Source organism: Gobio gobio (assembly GCF_949357685.1).
Source record: "Gobio gobio genome assembly, chromosome: 22".
NCBI lineage: Eukaryota > Metazoa > Chordata > Actinopteri > Cypriniformes > Gobionidae > Gobio > Gobio gobio.
In genome coordinates, this window is record NC_137118.1 from 38,379,240 (window position 1) to 38,404,319 (window position 25,080).

General features: G+C 41.6%; 1 protein-coding gene across 2 annotated transcripts; it reads left to right on the forward strand.

Annotated features, from left to right (window-relative positions):
* Positions 1 to 3,331: 3,331 nt before the first annotated feature.
* Positions 3,332 to 25,080, forward strand: trim69 (tripartite motif containing 69). Of its 2 annotated transcripts, none has more exons than XM_079804817.1 (6): positions 3,332 to 4,017; positions 4,100 to 4,195; positions 6,594 to 6,827; positions 8,806 to 8,828; positions 8,933 to 9,048; positions 21,324 to 25,080. In XM_079804817.1, the coding sequence occupies exons 1-6, from the start codon at positions 3,496 to 3,498 to the stop codon at positions 21,866 to 21,868; spliced, it is 1,536 nt and encodes a 511-aa protein (XP_079660943.1). In that variant the 5' UTR covers positions 3,332 to 3,495; the 3' UTR covers positions 21,869 to 25,080. The 2 variants fall into 2 exon arrangements, with proteins under 2 accessions (XP_079660943.1, XP_079660942.1); XM_079804816.1 differs by having other exon boundaries at positions 3,340 to 4,017; positions 8,930 to 9,048; positions 21,324 to 24,876.

Here is a 25,080-nt window from a genome sequence, read left to right on the forward strand (position 1 = left end):
CAAAACGATGCAAGGAGGCAGAAGAGAAGGGATGGTGGCAGGATGTGGCGAAGGGATGGTGATGGCAGGCCGATGAGACCAAGGAATGGTGATGGTGGGACGACGATCCCCTGGCGGTGACAATGGTGGTTGGCCGATGGCACAGACCCAGATCTCCCCAGTGCCGATAGCCCACAGCGGAGTCGAGGAGGGGAGGAGCCGAGATGGTGTAGCAGTGACTGACAGCATCTGAGGGTCGACTGACGGAGACTCGACAGATGGATCCATAGGAGCAGACGGAGAGCCGATGGACTCAAGCGACATCGCTGGCTCTGGAGATCTTGGTGATGTTGCGGTGACAAACGTCGAAGGAGGAGCCAGAGTACCCAAGGGCTGAAGCGAAGCCAGTGTGTCGGAGGACAGAGGCGACGCCGAGGGGAAGGAGGAACCCCCTGCAGCCATAGGGGTGGAGGGCAGGAGTGCAGCAGATGTCATGCAAGTCCGTGGTGGAAGTCGTGTGACGACTGACCAAGGGGGATGAATGGGACACTTCATGCAGGTTAATGAAAAGAGGAGAACATGGTCCATAATGTCATTACTGTGATCTGAAAACAGCGATGATGAAGGTACTGGGTGGGATAGGGTAGGAGTAGATAATTCCCCATTAAAGTTTATCAGCCTGTCCTCATCGTCCATAGTTACTTCTCCCTCGTCCGCTGGTGTCGTTTACACCCCTGGTCAGACTCATGTTGGAGCTCCACTTCCAGGGCGAGGGTCAGCTTTGTCCTCTTTCTCTCATGCTCTGGATGACGTGTTGCGGCAGGTGGTAGCTCTCTGTCTGCGGGGGGCTCACACGAGTTCTCCGCGGTCGATGGAGGTGATTTGGGCTCTGGGTCTGACTGTTTTCTGGACCGGGACGTGCCGCTCTCCAGACACCGGATTATAGTTTCTCTCCAGCTCAGTCCAGTGGTGTCTGGGAGGTCCACAGGGTGATGGTAATTTGGCCCGATCCAGAAGGGCAGGTGATGGCGAGAAGTTTAATCTCAAATAATCAAAAATAAAAAAAATAGCACAACACACTTTCAGTCAATCTCATGTCAATGTCAGTACAGTATTCATATCTCCGAAAAGTCTTTAGTTGTATTATATTTATAAAAGAAAGATGGGCTGTACAGAGTCTTTCTGAAAAGAACCGAGCAGCTGGAGGCGTATCGTGTGGGCGGGGCTAAAGAGTCATGAGCATGCACAGCTATTGCGTTGAGACCGTCTGAAAGCTGTGACATCCTTAAACATGAGAAAAAAAACGTTATCCTAAATGAACCACGACTATCAATCAGATTTAGCCATACATATATGATCCAGAATCAGATCTAGAGGCGAAAATTGAACAGGAGAAGCAGCAACGACTACAGCAGGACGTCTCAATGGTATGTACTGTAACTGTAACTTATATACTTGCTTAGCGGCTTGTCATGCGCAAGTTTTACAACATTTGTGTGTGTTTATTGTTTATGAGGATATCATTTGGTTTATGGACTATTATAGTCACGACCATGAACCTTTATCGCTGGGACTGCTCCATCTTTCAGCATTAGATGAGCTACAAATCTGCCGTCGAACTGGGCCTTGTTTATAAAACAATTGTCGCAGAAATGCAGGGAACAAACAAAACAATTGCACAACTCCGTTGCTGCTCCGGAAAAACAAACTCCATCCACTGTCCCATTAACGCTGGGTTCTTTTTGAAGCTGTGCAGGGTCGTCTTGCCCTGACAACCAAAAACACACATCTTTGGTGACATTGTTGATGTCGTGAAGTCCTGTGACTGCAGCGCAGCCGAGCAAAGCGCTTTGATGGGCTTTCGCTCTCTCGCCTTCCGGGAGAAGTGCCCTTAGGACCCGTATAAGGAAATTCCGCCCCATTTGACGTCACACAGACCCATACTTGAAAAAAACTTTCCGAAGCTTGTGAGAAACCGGAAGGAGTATTTTCGGCACAGAAATACTCCATCAAACGTCCAACTTAATTTTTGAAACTTTGTCCATGTTTTACATGGAAATCCAAGTCTTTAAACAGTGTAAAAAGCTCAGTATGCATGAAACAGCATCCCCCCCCCCCCCCCCCCCCTTTAACATAACGGTGACCGGACAAAGAGTGCAGGAGAAGGAACAACTTAAGGCCCCGTCCACACAGAGACATGTTTAGCTGTATACGTACAAATTTTGTATCATTTCGCCGTTTCTGCTACACAGATCTGGCATTTTTAGAAGCCTGAAACTGCTATTTTTTTAAACTGGGTCCCTCATCTGAAAACGACACCCTTGCGTTTTCATGTGTACAGCGAATCCATATATTCTGTGAAACGGTGATGTCATCACCCCACATTTCGCGAGTGCTCCAAGTCTTCTTCTCCATTTATAGTGTATCTCTGTGGCAGAATTAAAGCGCCACATACAAAATTTTTGAGATAGTATCAGTGGTGTCGTGTGTACGCAGATATTTCTGGAGACGAGGGGGGAGGGGGGGATCAAATAGGGAAAACTCTGGCTTCGTGTGGATGTGGCCTAAGTAGTGAACACAAACGAGGATGATGGGTTACACAGCTGACACATACAAACTAATGAGTGGGAACAGATGAGTGGCGGGAATCTGAACAAAGAAACACGTGACAAATGAAAACGAGGACAGTTATATAATGGTGACAGTAATTGGGTGGAAGTTGTTAGACAACTTTGATAAATATAATGATATATCAGAAAATGAGCTTATATATTTAGCTTGAATAATTATTCAAAAAGTAAATGGAAGTTGGGAGACAAAAATGTGATAGATATAATAATGCTGCAGACAATTAGCTTTATATATATATATATATATATATATATATATATATATATATATATATATATATATATATATATATATATATATATATATATATATATATATATATATATATATATATATATATATATATATATATATATATATATATAAAAACTATTGAAAAGTAATTGGGTGGAATTTGAGACAAAACTTTGATAAATTTAGTGATGCATCTGAAAATGAGCTGTTTTGAACATGCCTATATCCTTCATGCATGACGTTTTAAAAAGAAAGAGTGGGGGGAAAGTAGGGCACATCTGGTTTTACTCACAAAGTTTTTAGTGCTGACATATGCAGTCACATGGAGGGGATTAAAAGGTTTTGGATAAATACCAGAATACTGTATGTGTGCAATAAACTTTCTGATACTAGATTTCACAGGACCAATCTAGAAGAGGCTTTCTCAAAAAATAAACAGCCCATGGGCTCTATAGGCTCTTGGTTTCCTGGCTGTAGGTCTGACGTCATGTTGAGGGAAAGCAGAGGGGAAGTGCAACTCCAGCCAACTTTCGGCAGGATCAAGCCTGAGACAAGAGCCGCCCCCTCAGCTCCCCCTATCCTTTTTCAGTCAACAGGAAAGACAGGGCCAGAGTACTGAGAGAGCAGGAGAAGAACGTCACTAAATACTAGATGTCCAACAATCTTCCCACACAGGACAAAATGGACAAGCAAAAGCTGAGGGCTGCTATCAGACCTCGAGTGTCCAAGAGCTCTGCACAGCGCCTGAGCAGGGATCTCACCTGCTCCATCTGCCTGGACCTGTTCAAGCACCCGGTTTCCTTGCCCTGCGACCACACTTTCTGCGAGGCCTGTATTTCGAGTTACTGGAGCGGCCCTCGCGGCAAAGCCAAGTCCGGGTCTGGTTCCTGTCCTCAATGCAGGGAAGTCTTCCCTGGCCAGAGCTACAGACCCAACCGCATTGTGGCCAACATCGTGGAGAGCTACTGCCAGGGGATCGAGGAAAGTGGGGGTCGGCTGAGCGGGTTGTCAGCAGACACTGTTCCTCCGACGCCACTTTGCAGCCGACACAGAGAAGAGCTGAAACTGTATTGTGAGGAAGACCAGGAGCTGGTGTGTCTGGTGTGCGGGATCTCTCAGGACCACCGGGCTCATACGCTGGTGTGCGTGCAAGACGCTCAGAAGAGCTATCGGGTAAGAATCAAAGACAATTTGTCTTTTATTTTATAACTTCTCAGCTCAGAGGAAAAAAATTCATTGTTTGTGTGTTGAACAGGCTTCTCTAACCACTTCTGCCACTGCCCTTCAAAAAGAGCTCAACACTGCTCTGGAGTGTGAGAGAGAGACTGAAGAGGAGGTGAAGAAACTCAAGGTAAGAAGAAACTAACTCCTGCACATTCTCTCACTAGAAAGCATTGGTAATGATTCCTAAACCTAACATGATTCAGTGTTATTTGTTATGAGATACTAGTAGCCTTTAGTTTTCATTAATATTTTGAATTCGTTATAGTTTTCCATTTTAATTTTAGTTAATGTTTTTGTAATTTTGTTTTGTTTTTGTCAATTTTATATTTTTTCGGTCTTAGGTTATTTTAGTATATTAAGTTTAATGGAAATTAAAATTTCTGACTAAGTTTAAGTTTTTTGTATTTTATTTAATTTTAGTTAACACATTTAAAAAAAAAAAATTATGATTCTAGTTTTAGTTAACCATAGTAAACCTGGACCTGATCTAAATTCTTGTTGCTTTCCAGTTAGTAATAAGTAAATAGTAGGTTCAAATAAACATGAATTCAAAATTTCTTAAATTGATAGTTCTCAGTTTAAGTCTGCCATCATTTACTCACCTTCATGTCATTCCAAAACTTTTGAAGATACAGTATTTCAACTGTTTTTGTCCATATTTGCCAACAAAACAACATTGTACCCCACTGACTTTCATTTTATGGACCAAGAACACTCTTCTTTTGTTTTGTGCAGAAGCAAGACATGCACACACTCTTAAAAATAGTTCTTTATTGGCATTGATGGTTCCACGAAGAACCTTTAATATCCATGGAACCTTTCCATTGCACAAAAGGTTCTTTATAGTGGAAAATAGTTCTTCGGATACAATGTTCTTCATACTATGGAAAAAAAAATTCTTTAAGAACTGCTCAATGAAAGATTTTTAAATAAGCAAAAATGGTTCTTCAATGGCATCACTCCGAAAACCCCCTTTTGGAACCTGTTTTTTTAAGAGCGCAGTTTTGGAACGAGGGTGAACCAAATAGTTTACGGTAGCCACGACTTGCATATGTATAACTCATGGGCGTCGGAACCATTGTATGTGGGTGGGACAAGACCCACCCACTTTTTAAGACCAATGATATTGGACCCACTCACTTTTACCGTCTATAATTCTGTTCACCCACCCCTAACCAATTAAACACACGTTAGACACTTTATTTCCACTTTTTTAATGTTTTCTTCATTCATTCATTCATTCATTCATTCATTCATTCATTCATTCATTCATTATCTTCCGCTTATCCGGGGCCGGATTGCGGGGGCAACAGTCTAAGCAGAGACGCCCAGACTTCCCTCTCCCTAGCCACTTCCTCCAGCTCTTCCGGGGGAACCCCGAGGCGTTCCCAGGCCAGCCGGGAGACATAATCCCTCCAGCGTGTCCTAGGTCTTCCCCGGGGCCTCCTCCCGGTGGGACGTGCCTGGAACACCTCCCTGGGAAGGCGTCCAGGAGGCATCCGATATAGATGCCCGAGCCACCTCCGCTGGCTCCTCTTGATGTGGAAGAGCAACGGCTCTACTCCGAGTTCCTCCCGAGTGACCGAGATTCTCACCCTATCTCTAAGGGAGCGCGCAGCCACCCTACGGAGAAAGCTCATTTCGGCCGCCTGTATCCGGGATCTTGTCCTTTCGGTCATGACCCACAGCTCATGACCATAGGTGAGAGTAGGAACGTAGATCGACCGGCAAATCGAGAGCTTCGCCTTACAGCTCAGCTCCTTCTTCACCACGACAGACCGGTACATCGACCGCATTACTGCAGACGCTGCACCGATCCATCTGTCAATCTCCCGTTCCATCCTTCCCTCACTCGTGAACAAGACCCCAAGATACTTGAACTCCTCCACTTGAGGCAAGAACTCTCCACCAACCTGAAGCGGACAAGCCACCCTTTTCCGACTGAGAATCGACATTTTCTTAATTTTTATTGAAAATAAATGCCTTTTTGATCTGATGTGATAGGAAAAGGGAGTAGAGCGAGTTCGGCAAAAGGCAGATTCGAACCTCGGGTCGATTAGCGTCAAAACCTTCTACCATGCGTCTTACCCCTACACTATTGTCACTGTAAATGATTTGGTGACTTTTGTAATTTTATCTGCCAACCAGACGTTAAGTAAACGATGCAGACTATTTGAACTTAATGTAAATTGCATCTACTCCAGTAAAGATTTCGCGGGGACTCACCCACATTATTTTCGCTTCCGACGCCCATGTATCAACTGTTTGGTTACTGACATTCTTCAAAATAATATGAAAGAAATTCAGGTTTTGGGTGAACTATCCCTTTATGACCTACCAAAAACTTTGGGGCAAAATGGAAGAAAAACTATTCTGGCTCCATTGTGCTTTCACTATCCAGTCAATTTCAAAATACAATTTTCAATAATATTCGGTTTTTTGCAAGCTTTAGTTGCAAATGCCAAATACGGCATTCCACCTCTGAGGGAAAACATTACCTCAAATAGTACTGCTTTTGAACCCAGGAGCACACAGCAGATCTGAAGCAGAGAATCGAAGCACAGTTCAGCGAGCTCCATCAGTTCCTGTACCAGGAAGAGAAACTCCTGCAGGTCAAGCTGAAGACAGAGGAACGGCGGGAGCTGATAAGGCTGGACGAGCACAAGGCCCTGCTCAGTGTGGAGATATCACGTCTGCGCAGAGCTATGAATGATATCGAGGACAAACTCAGCGAACAGGATCCTTACACGCTACTCAGGGTGAGTGCACAGTCAGCCACGCGTTCACACTTACAGATATTTGCAGCACCAAAGACTTTTATTTCCAATGGGAGGTGGTGATGATTAGAATCGAAATAGGAGTGTCAGACTGTTGGAAAGTGGTGTGCAGACAGTAAAGCTTGTGATCTGCCGCCAGATACGGTTGGAAACTGCAGTGGAATCAATGCATCAATGCAGAATCACTGCATGCTGTCAGAGATTAGCTGTGTGAACGAACCTTTAATAGACAGAATGTTAATTGCATTATAAAATATAAACTGATTCTTGAGATCCATTTTTAATAGTTTTATATAAATATATTCTTTTACATAAAAATACATATTATAGTTATTTTTTGTTAAAACGAATAAAAAAATCTGTCTGTAAGTATATATACTTACTTACACATAATAATTAATGATTTAATCATTTATTTAATTATATATATTATATAATTTAATTATATTATTACAATTATAACTATATTTAATAATTATACATATAATATAATGATAATAAATACATGCATATATATATATATATATATATATATATATATATATATATATATATATATATATATATATATATATATATATATATATAGTTTTTAAATAAGTATAAATATTTTGCATAAAAATATTTTTTTATGTTAAACCAAATATTATATTAATAATATATAATATACATTATTTTATAAAAAAATATATAATTTTAAACATTTACATTTTATTTTTTACCTATTTAAATAACATTTACATTATTATTTTTACATATAATACTAAATATTAGCAAATAAAATATTAGAGATGCACCAATAAAACATTTCTCAGCTGATGCCGATACTGATAGTTTGATTTTTCTTATGAAAAAAGAAACCTCTCCCAAATAATGTTGCAAACTATACAGATAACCCTCTGATTTGGTACACATTAATATTGGTTGCAATTAACAACATTGTTATGTTTACAAGATATAATAGGCTAATTACACCCAAATAAAAATACAACTCAATTGCACATATAAAGTATTTTTCATAAGCACTTGTCTTCATGACAAATTTATTCAAGCATAGGCTACATATATAATTAACAGTAAGAAAGAGATGCTCTCTAGTGTTTCTTTATTGCTAACTAACAAACTGTGAACATTGGATGTTTTTCCTGAGGTAGACTAAATACAATTTAAGTGACCTATTGTTTACAAGCGGTTTTATTGACGTCTTTCCGCGGTTGAAACTGATTGGGTGATTACATGAGTCGTAATACAGATTTCGGTCAATTATACTGTATCTTTCAACATACCTTTTGATATACATGCTTGTTTTTCAAGATATAACTTGTTTTACATACATACATTAAGATGTCAGTTTTACATACATTCTAAAACATAAACATCTTAAAGACATTGTTTAAATGTCTATTTGACATCTGACAGGAAACGTCCTATAGATGTATTGCAGATGAGCAGACACTCTAAAAAATATGTCTTCCAGATGCAAACACGCACATCAAATAGATGTCCCTGGGATGTACGTGTGTTATCAGAGTTGAAGTCGGACACGTTTTTCCACACCTTTTTGATTGACAGGATATCATCTGCCCTAATCATCGGCTGTTTTTAAACAATCGGTTGATGGCCGACAGTGAAAATAATAGCTTGTATCGCCCGATACATCGGTGCATCTCTATAACATATTATTTATCATATCCTAAATGATCATTTCAATGGTTAACTGTTAACAAAACCTCTGTGGGATGTCACTTGGGTCGGGTCAACACAGGAAACAATCTAATGATCTCACCCTTGCAATAGGAAGATACTGCCATTAGTGCAGCACAAGGGGATTTTCCAGAGTCTCGGCTGAAGAAAGGCGGTGTAGCTTAGAATTAAACACTGATCTCATGTGGAAAACATCTGCCCCTGCCTCTCGAACTGAGCCAATTTCATCAATCTCCCTTTTCCTGTCTTTTTGCAGAATATAAAGGGCCTGCTTCAAAGGTGAGTGGCCTCTATGGATCTGTTACATTTCATGTGTTCAATAATATTTTCAAGAGGAAGTGCTTGAATTGTTTTAGCGTCTGGGCTTTTGTTGTTTCAAGCAGACAGCCACCGAAGTTCGAGAGGCAGGCACTGACACCGCCCAGCCTGTGTGAGGGCCGCTTCGCCGGGCCCCTGCAGTACAGAGTGTGGAAGTCACTGAAGGGAAGCATCTATCCAGGTTTGAAAATGATCCTAAATAAAAAATTAAATATGCATTTTCACATAGTTATGTGTATTATTATTATTATTATTATTATTATTATTATTATTATTATGCCTAACATGACACTCAAGGACCACAATAAAACAATCAACAGTAAGGTGCTGCATCATGGCTAAAGGCTCGGGACCCCATCGAATAAAAATAATAATAATTTGTTACATTTATATAGCGCTTTTCTAGGCACTCAAAGCGCTTTTACATATATACATTTTACATCTCCTCAATCACCACCAATGTGCAGCATCCACCTGGATGATGCGACGGCAGCCATATTGCACCAGAACGCCCACCACACACCAGCTTATTGGTGGAGAGGAGGCAGAGTGATGAAGCCAATCGTATATAAATATATATATATGAGGATGAATAGGAGGCCATGATGGACAGGGGCCAATGGGCAAATATGGCCAGGATGCCGGGGTTACACCCTTACTCTTTATCAAAGGACATCCTGGGATTTTTAATGACCACAGAGAGTTAGGACCTCGGTTTAGCGTTTCATCCGAAGGACGGATGTTGTGCAAGTTCGAGGAAGTGTGAGTGCAGAAGATGATCTTAAAATACGAGTAGCAGTGTAGTTATGAAGAAGTTTAGATAAGTATGAAGGGGCAAGATTATTGAGTGCCTTGTAAGTAAGAAGAAGGATTTTAAAATCAATATGATATTTAACCGGGAGCCAATGGAAGTGTTGTAATATGGGAGTCATGTGTTGAGTTAGAGGAGTGCTCCAAATAATTATGTACTAGCTGGAGTTTGTAGAAAAGCTTTAAAGTCAGGTCATTAAAAAAACAGTGTTACAGTAATCAATACAGGAAATGACTAAAGCATGAACAAGAATCGCAATGCTCTTTACTAGGAGAGCCGAATAAAGTTGATATTACGAATATGAAAATATGCAGAGCACATGACACGGTTTATATGTGCTTCGAATGATAAAGTACTGTCAAAGATGACACCCAAAACTTTTAACCTGTTTAGAAACAGACACTGGAAAATGATCAATATTCACAGAGGAACATTTAGATTTGGCCAGATTTTTGAACCCACAAGAAGAATTTCAGTTTTACTGCTGTTAAGCTTAAAGGGAAAGTTCACCCAAAAATGAAAATTATCCCCTGATTTACTCACCCTCAAGTTATCCTAGGTGTATATGACATTCTTCTTTCAGATCAATACTATCAGAGTTATATTAAAAATCCAAGCATTATAATGGCATTGACTTGAAGGGTCGTTTATAAAACTGCATCTATCCATCATATAAATGCTCCACGTGGCTCCGGGGGGGTTAGTAAAGGCCTTCTGAAGCGAAGTGGCGCGTTTGTGTAAGAAAAATATCCATATTTAAAAATGTATAGACTAAAATAACTAGCTTTCGGCGGTCAGCGGTAAAAGAGTCCCCCCCTAAAAGAGTGACCCCTGACGCGATGTATAGTAGCATCGCACGCTTTGACGCCTCTCGCGGATAGGGCTGGGCAACAAACTCAAGCCCCTCTTCTCTTACATCGAAATCCTCCGTCTTTTCTCTTTAGAAATTCTCGTTGTAGACTTTTAATTCATGACTTTTAATTCTGCGTTCGTCAATAACCATGCGTCAAGGGTTCAAGGGTCAACGGTTACTCTTTTGCCGTAAGTCGACTTGCGCACCGCTGACCGCCGGAAGCTAGTTCTTTTAGTCTATAAAGTTTTAAATATGGATATTCTTATTACACAAACACGTCACTTCGCTTCAGAAGACCTTTATTAACCCCCCCCCCCCCACGGAGCCGTGTGGAGCAGTTATATGATGGATAGATGCACTCTTATTACAATGCCATTAGTAACTCAGATTGTATTTGTCTGAAAGAAGAATCTCATATACACCTAGGATGACTTGAGGGTGAGTAAATCATGGGCTAATTTTCATTTTTGGGTGAACTAACCCTTTAAAAACATTTGATGTAAACCACTCTTTAATCTCAGCTAAACAATCTGAGAGGATAGATGGAGGAAAAGTAGAGGTAGGTTTGGAGGATGGGTAAAGTTGGGTGCCAACAGCATAGCAGTGGAATTGAATGTCAAATTTCCTAAAAATATTACCAAGGGGTAAAAGAAAAATAAAAAAAAATAAAAGAGGACCCAAAACTGAGCCCTGTGGAACACCAGTATTGACGTACGAAGGCTTAAGTTAAGGGGGTACCAATGATTTCAGTATACTATATTACGGCAAAATTGAATTCTTTGACATCACTAATAAGAGACAAACCTTAGGAAAAAGATTCACTTTATAAAGATTTATTTTTCTTGCAAGAAAGAGCCCACAGTCAACACAGTCATGCAGCCTGTACCAAGTGTGAACTGCTAAAACAAAAGAAAGCACAAACTTTTATACCCCCAATGTTTTAACAACCCCCTCAGTAATTTTCCATACATCTGGCGAAACCCACTGAAGGTTTCGCCTTGAGCAAGAGGTGAGACAATACACAAACGGTCCCCCTTCTGTCTTGGACCTCATTTGAATTCAAAGCAAGAAACACAATGGTCCTTCATCTGTAACAAAGCAAGTTAATCATATATACAGGTCTTGGGAAAACCCTGCCCGGACAGAGTATCACCTACTCTTAATCAACATAACTATTCAAACGCATAGATGCTAGCCAGGAACTCAGATTCCAAGAGCCATAAAGATAAAAGGGACAAAGATAAAAGGGACAATGTATGGCTTCTACAGGTGGGGCCTCTTTGATGTGACTCATTTAAAACACAATAGAGAAAACAGGTCTTGGAAAATAAAATCTTCTGTGATTAAATTTTTCCCCAACAATTTCCCCCTTTTATCATTCTTTGATAACTTGCAAAAAAGAAAAATTTAAAATGTGTATATAATAAAAATAGAAGTAGTAATAATAAAACAATAACAATAAAACATTAAAGGAGAACAAAAATATATATGAAAAGTAGTAATAAACAATAATGATAATAAAGTAATGATAAAAAAAAATTAGAAAACAAATGAGAAAAAAAAAAAAAAAAAAAAAAAATAACAGGCAAATTTAAGTCACTCATCACATTTACACTCTTCATTTCGGATTTTCGTATAAATGATCACTCTCTTAAATTTGTAAATGAAGAAAAAGCATTTTAAAAGAAATAAAATAGAATAAAATCCCTAATTTGTTTTAGGCATCTCTTCGCTAATCATCTCATCAAATTCATTCATCCACTCATTGTAGTCGTCATAAACAGTCAGTTTACCCATTTGGTGAGACATGCTGGCCTTCACTGTTCTCTGTACTATTCTGGAAATGCACTGAAAAATACATGGTAAACACAGCAATACTATTACCACTATTGCAAAAATCGGCAATACAGTGTAACATAGCCAGTATCCCCAACCTCTCAGATTTGTTATCCACCCAAACCATGAATCATCAGCTTTCTCAGGTTCCCTTACAGCTGCTCTCATATGGTTTATAATATTTGTGATGTTGTCACTGTAATCTGGGATGTGAAAACAACATGACAGTCCCAACATTTTGCAAACGCCCCCTTTTTCTGCTGTTAACATGTCTAACATCAGTCTGTTCTGAATAACTCCATCTCTGATTTGTTTCATTTCCTCATTTACCATTGTCAAAGCATGTTCAGTGCTATTGGCTAAAGCTAACACACTCCATGCTAACCCATTAATTTTGTTTATCGTTACTGCTGTTCCCACCCCCAGGAAAATAGACCAGCCCACATTTGCCCCAGGTGTTGTCCATGGATTTGACAAGACATAACCATTGTAACGGTCTGGCAAGGTCCCTATTTCAGAACCAATATCTCTTTTCTGTCTGGTCTTTTCTCCCTGTTCATTACCTGGAAAGTACACAGATGTCCCCACATTCATTAAAGCTGGGTAACAGCAACCTGTCCATTCTTTCTGTGGCATGAAATGATATGCTCGGTCACCACAAACCCAAACTGCCGCAGGTGAAGTGTCACTTGGTTTGCTAAACGGACAGGTAAAGTTTGTTGTGATACCTCCTATCACCGCTGTGCAGTTCCCTGTGGTCAAATTTTTGATGTCAATTCTGACTCTGCAGTCAGACCACCCTGCTTTCGCGTTCAGCTTCAGTCTCTGTGAGCACACGCACACATCTCCTCGATCATGCGTCACCCTTAATGGTGGAATTAACATGTCTGTGTGGTTGTACCGTTGCGTTTTCTTGCAGGCAGACGTTGGATGTTTTGTTGGAATCTTCCCTTGCTCGATGTCTGCTGCAGCTCTGAGCACCTCCGTCATCTGCTGTGGGATCAGACAGTCAGTTTCGTTTATTGTTGCAACAGTCAATGGTACTGCCTTCCATGTGTAAGACATTTGCAGACATAGCCAGCAGCTGGTGTTTATCTCAAGTTCCTGTTTCTGCAGCAGTGCCAGAGTGCAGGCTTTGTTCCCTTGGCATTTTGTGATCGCCTTGTCCACTTCTGGTTTTGCTCCCCCTTTTCCTACTTCTTCATTTCCTATCCATGCGGTTTCATCCCAGCTGGGAATGTCAGGTTTAAGGGCTGGTGTAACAGGTGGTTTCACTGGTTGTGGTGCCGGTTTACTCATCACCAAGCTGAATACAGTCAGTATGCATGTGGTTATCTTCACGCTGCGCGTTCCGGGCACTCGAAACCGGTGCCACGGTCTCACTTGCTCCATTCTTTACAGTTGGCTAAATGGATCGCACAGTTGTCTGTCCAGAACGTGTGAGGAAGGTTAGTCTTTGATGTGCCTTCTTTGAAAAACTGTTTGGCTCAGCACCACGTTGTGCCAGCGTCTCTGCTCCTGAGACGATAACGGTAAATGATGTTTATTTTTGATCTCTGCCCGCACGGACGTGTGCCTCCTGCTCTTTTCCTCTCGGCTCCTCCTCCCCGATCACTGGTGGGACCTTTCTGCAATGGCTCGCATGCACCCACGTCGCTCTCTCTGCTACCTTGACGGCAGTGTGTGTCGTCAGAAGCACGACAAAAGGTCCTAGCCACCTTTTCGCCTTCCAGCTCTTCCTCCTCAGGTCTCTTATCACCACGTAATCTCCTGGCTTGATGTTGTGCAAGGGAGTTTCAGCCGGTTTCCCCTGAGCAGCTTTCACCTGCACACAGACATGTGACAACAGAGAAGACATTTCTTTGCAGTAATTCAACATATTGTGCTCACACAAATCTGTGGATGGCAGCTGTTGTCTACCCCCTTCCATTCCCATGAATGGTGGTCGTCCAAAAACAATTTCAAATGGGCTCAGATTTACTCTGGTCCTTTTTCTCATTCTCATGTACATTAATACAATAGGCAAGGCTTTTACCCATGTGAGTCCAGTTTCTTCACAACATTTTGCCAATTTGTTTTTGATCGTACCATTTTCGCGTTCCACCGCACCGCCTGAAGCGGCGTGGTAGCTGCAATGTGTTCTCATGTCTATCCCCAAAAACTGACCCACTTGTTTTATTGCCTCGTTCACAAAATGTGTTCCGTTGTCTGAACTTATCTTTCTTGGAATTCCCCATCTGGGAATTATTTCAGTCAGCAGGGCTTTGGCCACCGCTGCTGCGTCTTGTTTGGTCGTGGGAAAAACCTCAATCCATTTTGACCACATGTCAACCATAACCAAGCAGTATTTCTTTCCCTCACACGGACTCAATTCAATAAAATCCATCATGAGATATTCAAATGGACCTCCTGCTGCTGGGTGAGATGCTAGGGGCATTTTTACTCCCCTTGCCACATTGTGCGTGTTGCAAATGACGCATCTTTTGCAAAAATTCTCAGCAACTACTGTGAACCCTTTTGTGAACCACATATCTTTCATTTGTGCTATCATCCCCTGTTTGGCTCCATGATCTAACCCATGGAGACATTTTGCATAATGCAAGAAAAAATGCCGGGGTAAACAAGGCTTGCCATCCACACTCATCCACACATCATTCTCAAGTTTGCAGCCACAACGTTTCCACAGGTTCTTCTCCGCTGCTGTGGCAAATGCCTGCATACTCTGTAAAGAAGTCAAAGCATTTGTGTTAGTTTCAGACAATAAAATACATTCTGGTTTCTTTGACTGCTGTGCTGCCGCGGCCTTCGCAGCTGCATCTGCTCTTGCGTTTCCTGTTGAAATGAAATCTTTGTTGTTAGTGTGCGCTGCGCATTTGCAAATGGCAAGTTGTTTTGGCAAGAGAATTGCGTCTAGAAGATTAGACACAAGAGAAGCATTTAGGATTGGCCGGCCATCAGATTTCAAAAAATTTCTATGTTTCCATAAAGCCCCAAAATCATGCGCAACCCCGAACGCGTATCGTGAATCTGTGTAAATCGTTACACTTTTACCCTCCATAAGCTTACATGCTTCTGCCAGGGCAACGAGCTCCGCCGCTTGAGCTGAAAAATTTGATGGCAATGTGCCAGAAGTCAACGTTTCAAACTCAGTGGTCACCGCGTAACCAACTTTGTTCAGGCCTGTTTGTGGATCTCTGGACGCAGAGCCATCCACAAACAGGACATGCTCACTGTTCTCGAGCAGTGTGTCCGAAAGGTCAGGACGCGGGGTACATATTTGTTCGATTGCAGTCAAACAGCAATGATTTTCCTCTCCATCCTCCTTTGTTGGAAGGAGAGTGGCAGGATTCAAAACTGTACAACGCTTGACTGTGATATTTGGCATATCTAGCAAAATTGTGTGATACCTCAGCCATCGTGCTGTTGACAAATGTGATGTCCTCTGTTCCTGCAGAATCATGGAAACAGCATGCGGAACCATTAATGTCACGTCAGAATAACCCACAAATTCTCTAGAGGCCATCACAGCCTGTTCAGCAGCAGCCACGGCCCTCAGACAGTGCGGCAGGCCTGCTGCTACTGGATCTAATTTGCCAGAAAAATAACCCACTGGTCGCAATCTGTCTCCATGATGCTGCAAAAGAACAGAAGACATGAACCCATTTTTTTCATCTATCATTTGGACAAACGGTTTAGTTGGTACAGGCAATCCTAAAGTCGGTGCTGTGGCGAGCTGTGCTTTCATGTTTGTAAAAGCCTTTTCAGCCTCCCCCGTCCAGTTAATTTTATCACATGACTTCAACCCCTTCCCTGTTGTCAGGGCTCTCAGGGGTTGTTCAAGAATCGCATAATTGGGAATGAATGTTCTGCAGTAAGAACACATTCCCAAAAATGACAACATTTGTTTCTTTGTGGTTGGTTTTGGTACCTCAGTTATTGCCTGTACCCTTTTTCCAGACAGTGATTTAGTGTTTGCAGATATTACATGACCCAAAAAAGTGACTTGTTTCTGCACAAATTGCAGCTTACTTTTACTGACCTTGTGACCTTCCTGCGCCAAATGCTGCAGCAAGGTCACAGTGTCTTTTACACATGTGGTTTCGTCTTTGGCACAAATCAAAATATCGTCAACATATTGAAGCAAGGCTGATCCAGGTGTCAGAGTCAAATTTTCAAGGCTTCGTCTGAGCGCTTCATTGTAAATTGTTGGTGATTCGCAATATCCCTGACACAATCTTGTAAATGTGTACCCTTTCCCTTTAAAATTGAATGCAAACCAATACGCACTGTCCTTGTGTACTGGTACACTAAAAAATGCATTTGCCAGATCCACCACTGAAAAGAATGTGGCGCTCTGTGGAATTTGTGACAAGATTGTGTAGGGATTTGGAACTGTAGCAGCTCTCGCTCTGACAGCTGAATTCACAGCCTGCAAATCCTGTACAAAACGCCATTCAGTGGGCTGACCCTTGTCCCTTATCTTTTTCACAGGAAAAATAGGAGTACGCACCGGTGAGGTGTCACATGGCACAATTACGCCTTCCTTTAACAATGATTCAAAAACTGGTTCTATGCCCAGAATTGCCTCCGTTTTCAACGGATACTGTGGTTGACATGGTCTGTAATCTGATTTTGGAATTATCATCACCGGTTCGCACCCTTTTATCAGTCCTACATCATATTTGTGCTTTGCCCACAACCCAGCGGGCACTTCTGCCAACGCAGGGTGTATGTCCAAAGCACAAATATCTGTCATGCAGTCATTTTCATGTTTGTCAACAGCGGTCACAACCCGCTCTGCTTCAATCTCATGTTGGCATTCAGATTTAAATGCACCCAGTTTTTCACTATACTGCACAGTTTGATCAAACACTCTCCAGTCAGTGGTTTCAACACAACTTTTCACAAACACTCCCACTTCACCCCAAGTCTGTTTGTTTTCTTTAGAAATTGGTATGTGAGGGACACACTCTCCTGCTATCAAATAGAGAGAAAGCTGTTTTTCTGATAAGCAAACTGAAATCGCACACATTTTCTTAGTCCAAAACATTTGATCAAGTTTTAAAGTGTCTTTTTCTTTCTCAAACCATTCTCTCTCATAGAATTGATCTTTTTCTGTTGCGACATGTGACGTGCAATGCAAATTGTCAGGCATCATAAAATCTCTGTCCAATGACAGCGTTCTCTGTTCCCCCAATTCACAGACTGTTTTTGCCCACCCAGTTTCGATTATGTGCCATTTGTAAACCCATTTTGGTTCTGTTTTCAAATACATTTGCTCACCCTCTTTTACTACAATGCCAGAGGGATCTGCAACTAGTACCAAATTTAATTTGCACATTAAATCTCGGCCCAGAAGGGGCACTGGGCACGTCTTTGAAGTTAAAAATGCATGCTTCAGCACGTGCCCCCCCTCAGTCTCACACTTTAATGGCACAGTGAACCGTTCTGTTATATAATGTCCTGATACAGACAAAGAACCATGCGTTTTGTTTGTTAACGCTGGTTCACATTGCAAGTCACATGGTCGCAGTACAGATCGTGTTGCACCTGAATCTACCAAAAATGAAATCAATGTCCCTTCAATTAATAGGGGATACTCAGGCATGTTTAAAAATCCCTTACTACTATACATAATCAAACATTTGTCAAAATCTTCTCTGTTTGTTTCAGAAACGCACAAAGAGGTACAAGCTTCTTTTTCATTGCAGAGAGCATTATCAGTGTATGTGTTTTTGTGTAGGTGCGTGTGTGTGCGTGATATTAGTAAATGTTTACTTCCCTTTGCGGCGGTCTTTGCATCCTTGGCCGTGGTCCACCCGATCTCCTCCTGCTCTCCGCATCCATTTTCTCAATCAGCCCTTTTTTGTTCAGGGCAACTGTGCGCCCAATGTCCGTCTTTTTTACACTTCCTGCATTTCGTGCACTCACGAACGGTGTGATCATCAGCTTCGCACAGATAACACAGATAGTCTTTTTTGTTTGAATTCTGTCCCCCTTTGTTCCAGCCGAATCGTCCTTTTGCGCGCCCGCCTTCCGCGGAGTTTGGTCTTTGCACGGCTGCAAGCTGCAATTCTTTCATTCTTGGCTTTTCTTTCCTTGCTCTCAGCTCCTCTTCCGCGTGCAAGGCATGTTTCATGATGGTACTCACTCGCCCTTCAGTCCATTCGATATAGCTGTGTTTCACTGCTTGGGAAATCTCAGGTCTCAGTCCATTCAAAATGCTGTTCGCCAAATAACTTTCCCACGTAGTTGGTCTGTCGCCACGATCTGCCGGTTCCTTCAGCCCGCTGTGCTTGCAAAACACACCATAGAGTCGCTCATAGAAAGTTTGAACACTCTCACCTGGTTCTTGACGGCAGTGGCTCACTCTGGACATATCAATGCGCGCTGGAAATGCTCTTCTCACAGTCTCAGTCAGTCCCGTTACAGCTGCTCGATATCCGTCGTTCGAAGCATGTTGCCAGTTAACGTTCATTCGTCTGTGATCAACTGCTGGTAATTCTGCGCTGATCTTGTGCCAGTTCATTCCTCCCAGCTTTGCCATCATGAGTCTTTTCAGTTCATTTAGCGTCGGGCTGAACTCTTGGCAGAATGTCATCAGTTCGGTGGCGAAACGGTCCCCTGCATCGTCGGGATTCGGCAGGTGGGCCATCGCCTCTTTCATGTCAGTCATGTTCCAAGGACGATATACTAATTCTACAGAATTCATGCCCAGAACTTCCACCATAGGTGCTGTGATGCTCACCCTCTTTTTCTTGGCAGTTCTGTCCCAGTTCTTTCTTTTCTCCGGACGCTGGACCTCTAATTCTTCCTCTTCCTCGTCACTTTCTGAGATGGTATCAGAATTTAGATCGGAGTCTCCGTCTGACTCCGGCGCTCTGGTCTGTTCATGTGTGTTGGACTGTAAAACATATGATCGCGTACCTTTCTTTCTTAGCTTCGTCTTCCGGATCGCTAGTCTCTTTCTCCTTCCGTTTGGCGGTGTTTCTTTGCTCCGGAAGCTTTCAGCTGCGCGCGCCCCCTCTGCTGTTGGCTCAGCTGCGCATGCTCCTCCTTCTGCTGACTGTTCAGCAGTGCGCGCTCCCTCTTCTCTCTGCTGGGGAGCTGGAGTTGGTCTGGCTGGTAGAATTGGTTGGCTTGGTGGAAATGGAGAGCAGTCGAGATCGGGGTCCACTTTCAGGCCTTGGAGCTCCGCATTGGGATAAATTGTGTATCTCGGCGGTGTTTCATGTGGAAAAGCACAAGCATAAGATGTGTTAGTAATATTAATCTCATTCTGTGGAGGCGCATTCGCCTTTTCTTCATTTTTGTTTTCTTTTTTCAACATTCTTCTCTCCCTCTTATCTGCCTCTTCCACCCAACAATTAATTGTTTTCTCACATTTCCCACATACATGTTTCTTAGAACAACCCTTTGTTATGTCACTCCCTTCTTCAATTGACAATTTTACCATTTTTAACCTTGTACTACTAAGTGTTCCCTCTTTTGGGAAATCATGATATTTGATCAACTTTTCTATATCTAGCATGCATCTTTGGCCATATAATTTTCTCATTTGACAAAATACCGGTGTCTCATATTCAGCTAGCTTGCTTTGGGATTTCCCCATATTGGCAGTCTGATTCTGTGGCTTTTCGCGCGCGCGCTATTAATCTGTTGGACGTCTCCGTACAGATCTGATCTCTTCACCCAAGATCAGCCGGGCGGACACTCTCAATAGTGCCCTTTTCGGGACTGCACACAACTCAGTCCCCGGACTGCACACAACTCAGTCCCCGGACTGCACACAACTCAGTCCCCGGACCGCACACAACTCGGTCCTCGCCCACCCCGGACTGCACACAACTCAGTCCCCGGACCGCACACAACTCGGTCCTCGCCCACGTGATTTCAGTCTCCCTTTTTTTTTTTTTTTTTTTTTTTTTTTAGAACTTCAATTCACGCTGCATTTGCCACAGATTCAGACTCCCCCTATGGTTTATCCCTACCAATTCAAATTTCAATTTAACCAAATCTCTATTTAAAACTCCCCTTGAATTCTTTCAAGTTTGTCTCTTACCAGAATCGCCCCTTGCCGTCTAGGGTTCGTTTTATCTCGACTCCAGTGGTCGTCCTCCTGGACCTGTAGCGTGTCGGTCCCTCGTCCCTCAATCTAACGGGGTAGGGCTGACGTGAATCAGGATTGCAAGTCACCGGTGCTTTCCAGGTCCAGAAGGTCCGTCCAAGGAGTCCCGCTTCTGACACCAAAATTATTACGGCAAAATTGAATTCTTTGACATCACTAATAAGAGACAAACCTTAGGAAAAAGATTCACTTTATAAAGATTTATTTTTCTTGCAAGAAAGAGCCCACAGTCAACACAGTCATGCAGCCTGTACCAAGTGTGAACTGCTAAAACAAAAGAAAGCACAAACTTTTATACCCCCAATGTTTTAACAACCCCCTCAGTAATTTTCCATACATCTGGCGAAACCCACTGAAGGTTTCGCCTTGAGCAAGAGGTGAGACAATACACAAACGGTCCCCCTTCTGTCTTGGACCTCATTTGAATTCAAAGCAAGAAACACAATGGTCCTTCATCTGTAACAAAGCAAGTTAATCATATATACAGGTCTTGGGAAAACCCTGCCCGGACAGAGTATCACCTACTCTTAATCAACATAACTATTCAAACGCATAGATGCTAGCCAGGAACTCAGATTCCAAGAGCCATAAAGATAAAAGGGACAAAGATAAAAGGGACAATGTATGGCTTCTACAGGTGGGGCCTCTTTGATGTGACTCATTTAAAACACAATAGAGAAAACAGGTCTTGGAAAATAAAATCTTCTGTGATTAAATTTTTCCCCAACAACTACAATACAGAATCAGTAAATGGAGTTAAGACTTATTGGATTACATTTAACCAATCACTATATCATGGACTAACATTTCTCTCCTACATTGTTCTAGTTCCCTCAGCCATCACATTTAACTCCATAACGGCCAACCCATGGCTCAGTCTTACATCTTCGCTCACCTGTGTGCGCTACCAGACCTTCAACAGCTCAGTGCAGGACAACCCACAGCGCTTCAACGCCGCCCTGTCTCTCATGGGCAGTCAAGGGTTCACTAAAGGCCGCCACTACTGGGAGGTGGAGGTGTACAGCAGCACCGTGTGGACCGTAGGAGTCGCTCGTGAATCCGTCACGAGAAAAGGCGTCATCAATACCATGCCTGCCAACGGCTTCTGGACGCTCTCACTGTCGTATGGAGTTCAATACATGGCCGGGACGTCTCCACCAACATTACTGGCCTCGGAGGAGCCACTGGCAAGAATCGGTGTGTATCTGGACTACAAAAGAGGCCTGGTGTCCTTCTACAATGCTGAGAGCATGACGCACCTCTACACCTTCAAGGACACCTTCACTGAGACCCTCTACCCTTATTTTAACCTGGGCTTCCTGGATAAAGTGCATGAAAATGAGCCTCTTAAGGTGTTCCTACCCAAAATCTGAATTTTAGGTTTAAATATTCATACATGTTCATATCTCATAATATTAATATTTCTTTTTTTATATATAACACTAGGCTGGACCTGGATATTTTAAGTTTTTTTTCAAAGGTTAGAGAATTTTTCACAAAAAAATAATCATTTTAAATGACACAATATTCAGCAAAAGCATTTATGTCTATACCGTCTTAACGTTACAGCGGGTTAGTGGAGGCAAATGGAAAATGAAACCAAATCTTTTTAAAAATGGTTAGATCCCATGGCTTTCTCACTTTAAAGGGGTGGTTCTGTGTTTTTTTTCTAGGCTTGGTTTGTGTTTATGGGGCGCAGTATAACATGTCTTAATACTTCTTTTTTTTTAAAACGCCATATTTTTCTTATATTTTACCTTTATTCCACACCGCTGTCTCCACTGTCCTTTGAACGGCTCGTTTGCTTCCTGCTTCTGTGAAGCCCATCCCTCCGAAAAACGCAATGGTCATAGATTGTTTAGATGGCCAAATGTAGTTTGTAGTTCTGCAACAGCTCTCTCTCTTTCGTAATGACTGCGACGTGGCCTCACCCACTTTGTTGCGTGTTCGCGGGGGCAGTGTTTATGTTAATAGCGAGGGTTTATAATGTCACCAACCCGGGAAGAAGCTTGTTGTAGTCCAAACCGGCCGTTTTTGTGGGCAATAAACTGCCATAACTTTAAAAGACAATATCTCCATTTGCATTGAACTTTCAGCGCTGTAACTTTGCAGATACTGTTTATGCTCAAGCAGCAACATTACACACTAACTAAAGTTAAAAAAGTGAAATCGCATGCAACCACCCCTTTAATGCTGCTGTTAGATATTTTATTTTGGACTACCAAGCATAAGATACCCTGACAGATATCACTGCCTTTGATGTTTCTGTGATATTCCAAAATGTTATAAACAAAGGGGTGAGTGAAGATTTGGCTACTCAGGATAGTACACCGTTCTGGGAGCAAAAAGCATTCCCCCCCCCCCCATCGACAGCCATTCAAAATGATCTGTGGCCTATATTTAGTCTGTTGCCAATATTTTTTTTGCGAGCAACATCATCAAAATTATTTCAGTACATTATAGTATATATTTAACCAGTGACTGATTCTCCTTAAAAGCATGAAAATGAATGTATAGCTATTTCCCCCATCTGCTGCTTTTGATGTCATAGCTCAATGCAGTATAAACAGCAAAATAGAGTCAGTTGATGTTAGAGCCAACAGTGCAATTATGCTTATATTCGCATAAAACTAGACATGAAGCATGGTCCTTATACAAATCCTGCTGAGATAATGAAACTATACACATGTGAATAAAACAAAAATGTGATAGGGTAATGTGCACTCAAGTTATAGTCTAACATCTATAAGAATAATGATTCAGAATGATCTTTTTTATATATATAAAACATGTACAATCTCGAATAAATTAATTAAAAACCAACAACAAAAAAGTGTTTCATTTTACTGTCTGGTAAACACAAATTCTTTACCACCTCATGACTTCATATCATAAATGCAATTACCATTACTAACCACGAGGAGGTGTAATTGTACTGTTGTTGGGTTACGCCAGGGGTGTCCAAACTGCCTGAAAGTTTCCAGTAAGACCTTGATTAGTTGGTTTGGGTGATTAATTGAGGTTAGAGCTAAATTTTGCATGACAATAGCCCTCCAGGAACAAGATTGGACACCCCTGTGACTGCGTAAGCCCACACAGAAAGGGAAAGGCGTAGTATCCACAACGACATGCTGTCTAGTTTTCTGGAAGCAGCAATTAAACATAATTAGGCCTACACCAAAGCTCTTGATATCCACCTTTAAAATTATTAAACACAATGACTTGAGTCATGAGACATGAGTCATGAGGTCATTTAGACTTACAATGAAAAACTGCTCTGGATTTATTTTGCCCTATGGGGTCCTACTTGGACAACTCAAGTCTTAGCTATGAACGTGGAAATAAAAGACCCTATAATCACAGGGTGAAAAACGGTGTTAAATAATCATACATATCAGATTGAAGAGAATGAAAATAGAACTTTTCTACAACTAGACTTGTATTGTTTTTTGTTGTTGTTGTTGTTGTTGTTGTTTTTTAAAGGTAGTTCCGGATCAGGGGCCCGTTTCAGAAAGGAGGTTAAGTGAAAACTCTGAGTATGTTAACCCTGAAATAAGGGAAACTCTGGGTTTTCTGTTTCAGAATGGGAGGTATGTCAAACCCGAGAAAGCAGGGTAAATCAAGCCCGTTTCTAAAAGAGAGGTAACTTATACTCAGAGTCAGTTACCAGGGTAACTGACTCTGTGAACCTAACCTGGTCAGGAGCAGGTTTTCTTTGGTAAACCCAGAGTTTCTTTCAGTCTCCTCCCCTTTTTTAAAGCGCCAGCTGTGTTTAAATAGTTTATTCATTCATTCAAATTGCACAAATGCTTTTTTTACTGAGTATTTTGATCGTATTTCAAGTACAAAAATCAACAAATTATAAATGTAATCTAAATCTAAAGTAAGCGAAGTTTACTTAAAACAAATCAAAAAGCATTCTTTGCAGTGGAGGTACATTCATTCATTCATTTTCATCATGAGGACTGTCAAACTGACAAAAATGGCATGTCCTTTTATACAGGATCCTGACGTTCACTTGATTAACCTCTAGAAGTAACCTGATAATTAGAATTTCCTTTAGGATTTCCAGTGGTTGGATGCATTGATGACACTCATATTCCCATCATCACACTTTCTTAAAACGGATTATGTATAGAATGGAAGGATGCTGCCAGATGGTAGTACAAGATATATGCCCTAACCACCACCACAGCTGTTAAATACATTTATTTACAATTTTTATGGTCATCTTTATTTCCTACAAATACTTTATTCTTTTTCCTGTTGGATGTTAATATTCTTCCTCCATCTCCTCTTCATCTGTCAGTGGAGCTGGTGTTTGGCTGGCCTGAGTAGAAGTAAACTGTTTAATGTCATACCCTAATTAATAAATGTAACAAGTGGGATCAGAGAACATTTCATTATGTGAAAAGAGCATAGACCCTTTTCACATTTCTGGGTTTCTCAGAGCGGAAGTCGTCATAGGGTTAACTTTTATAGCGGTGAATGAAAGAATAAATTAAATACCGGTATATATTTTTTTGTGTCCCCATTTGCTCAAATAGCAAAAGAAAAACTCCACAATAGTGATTTAACAACTTTC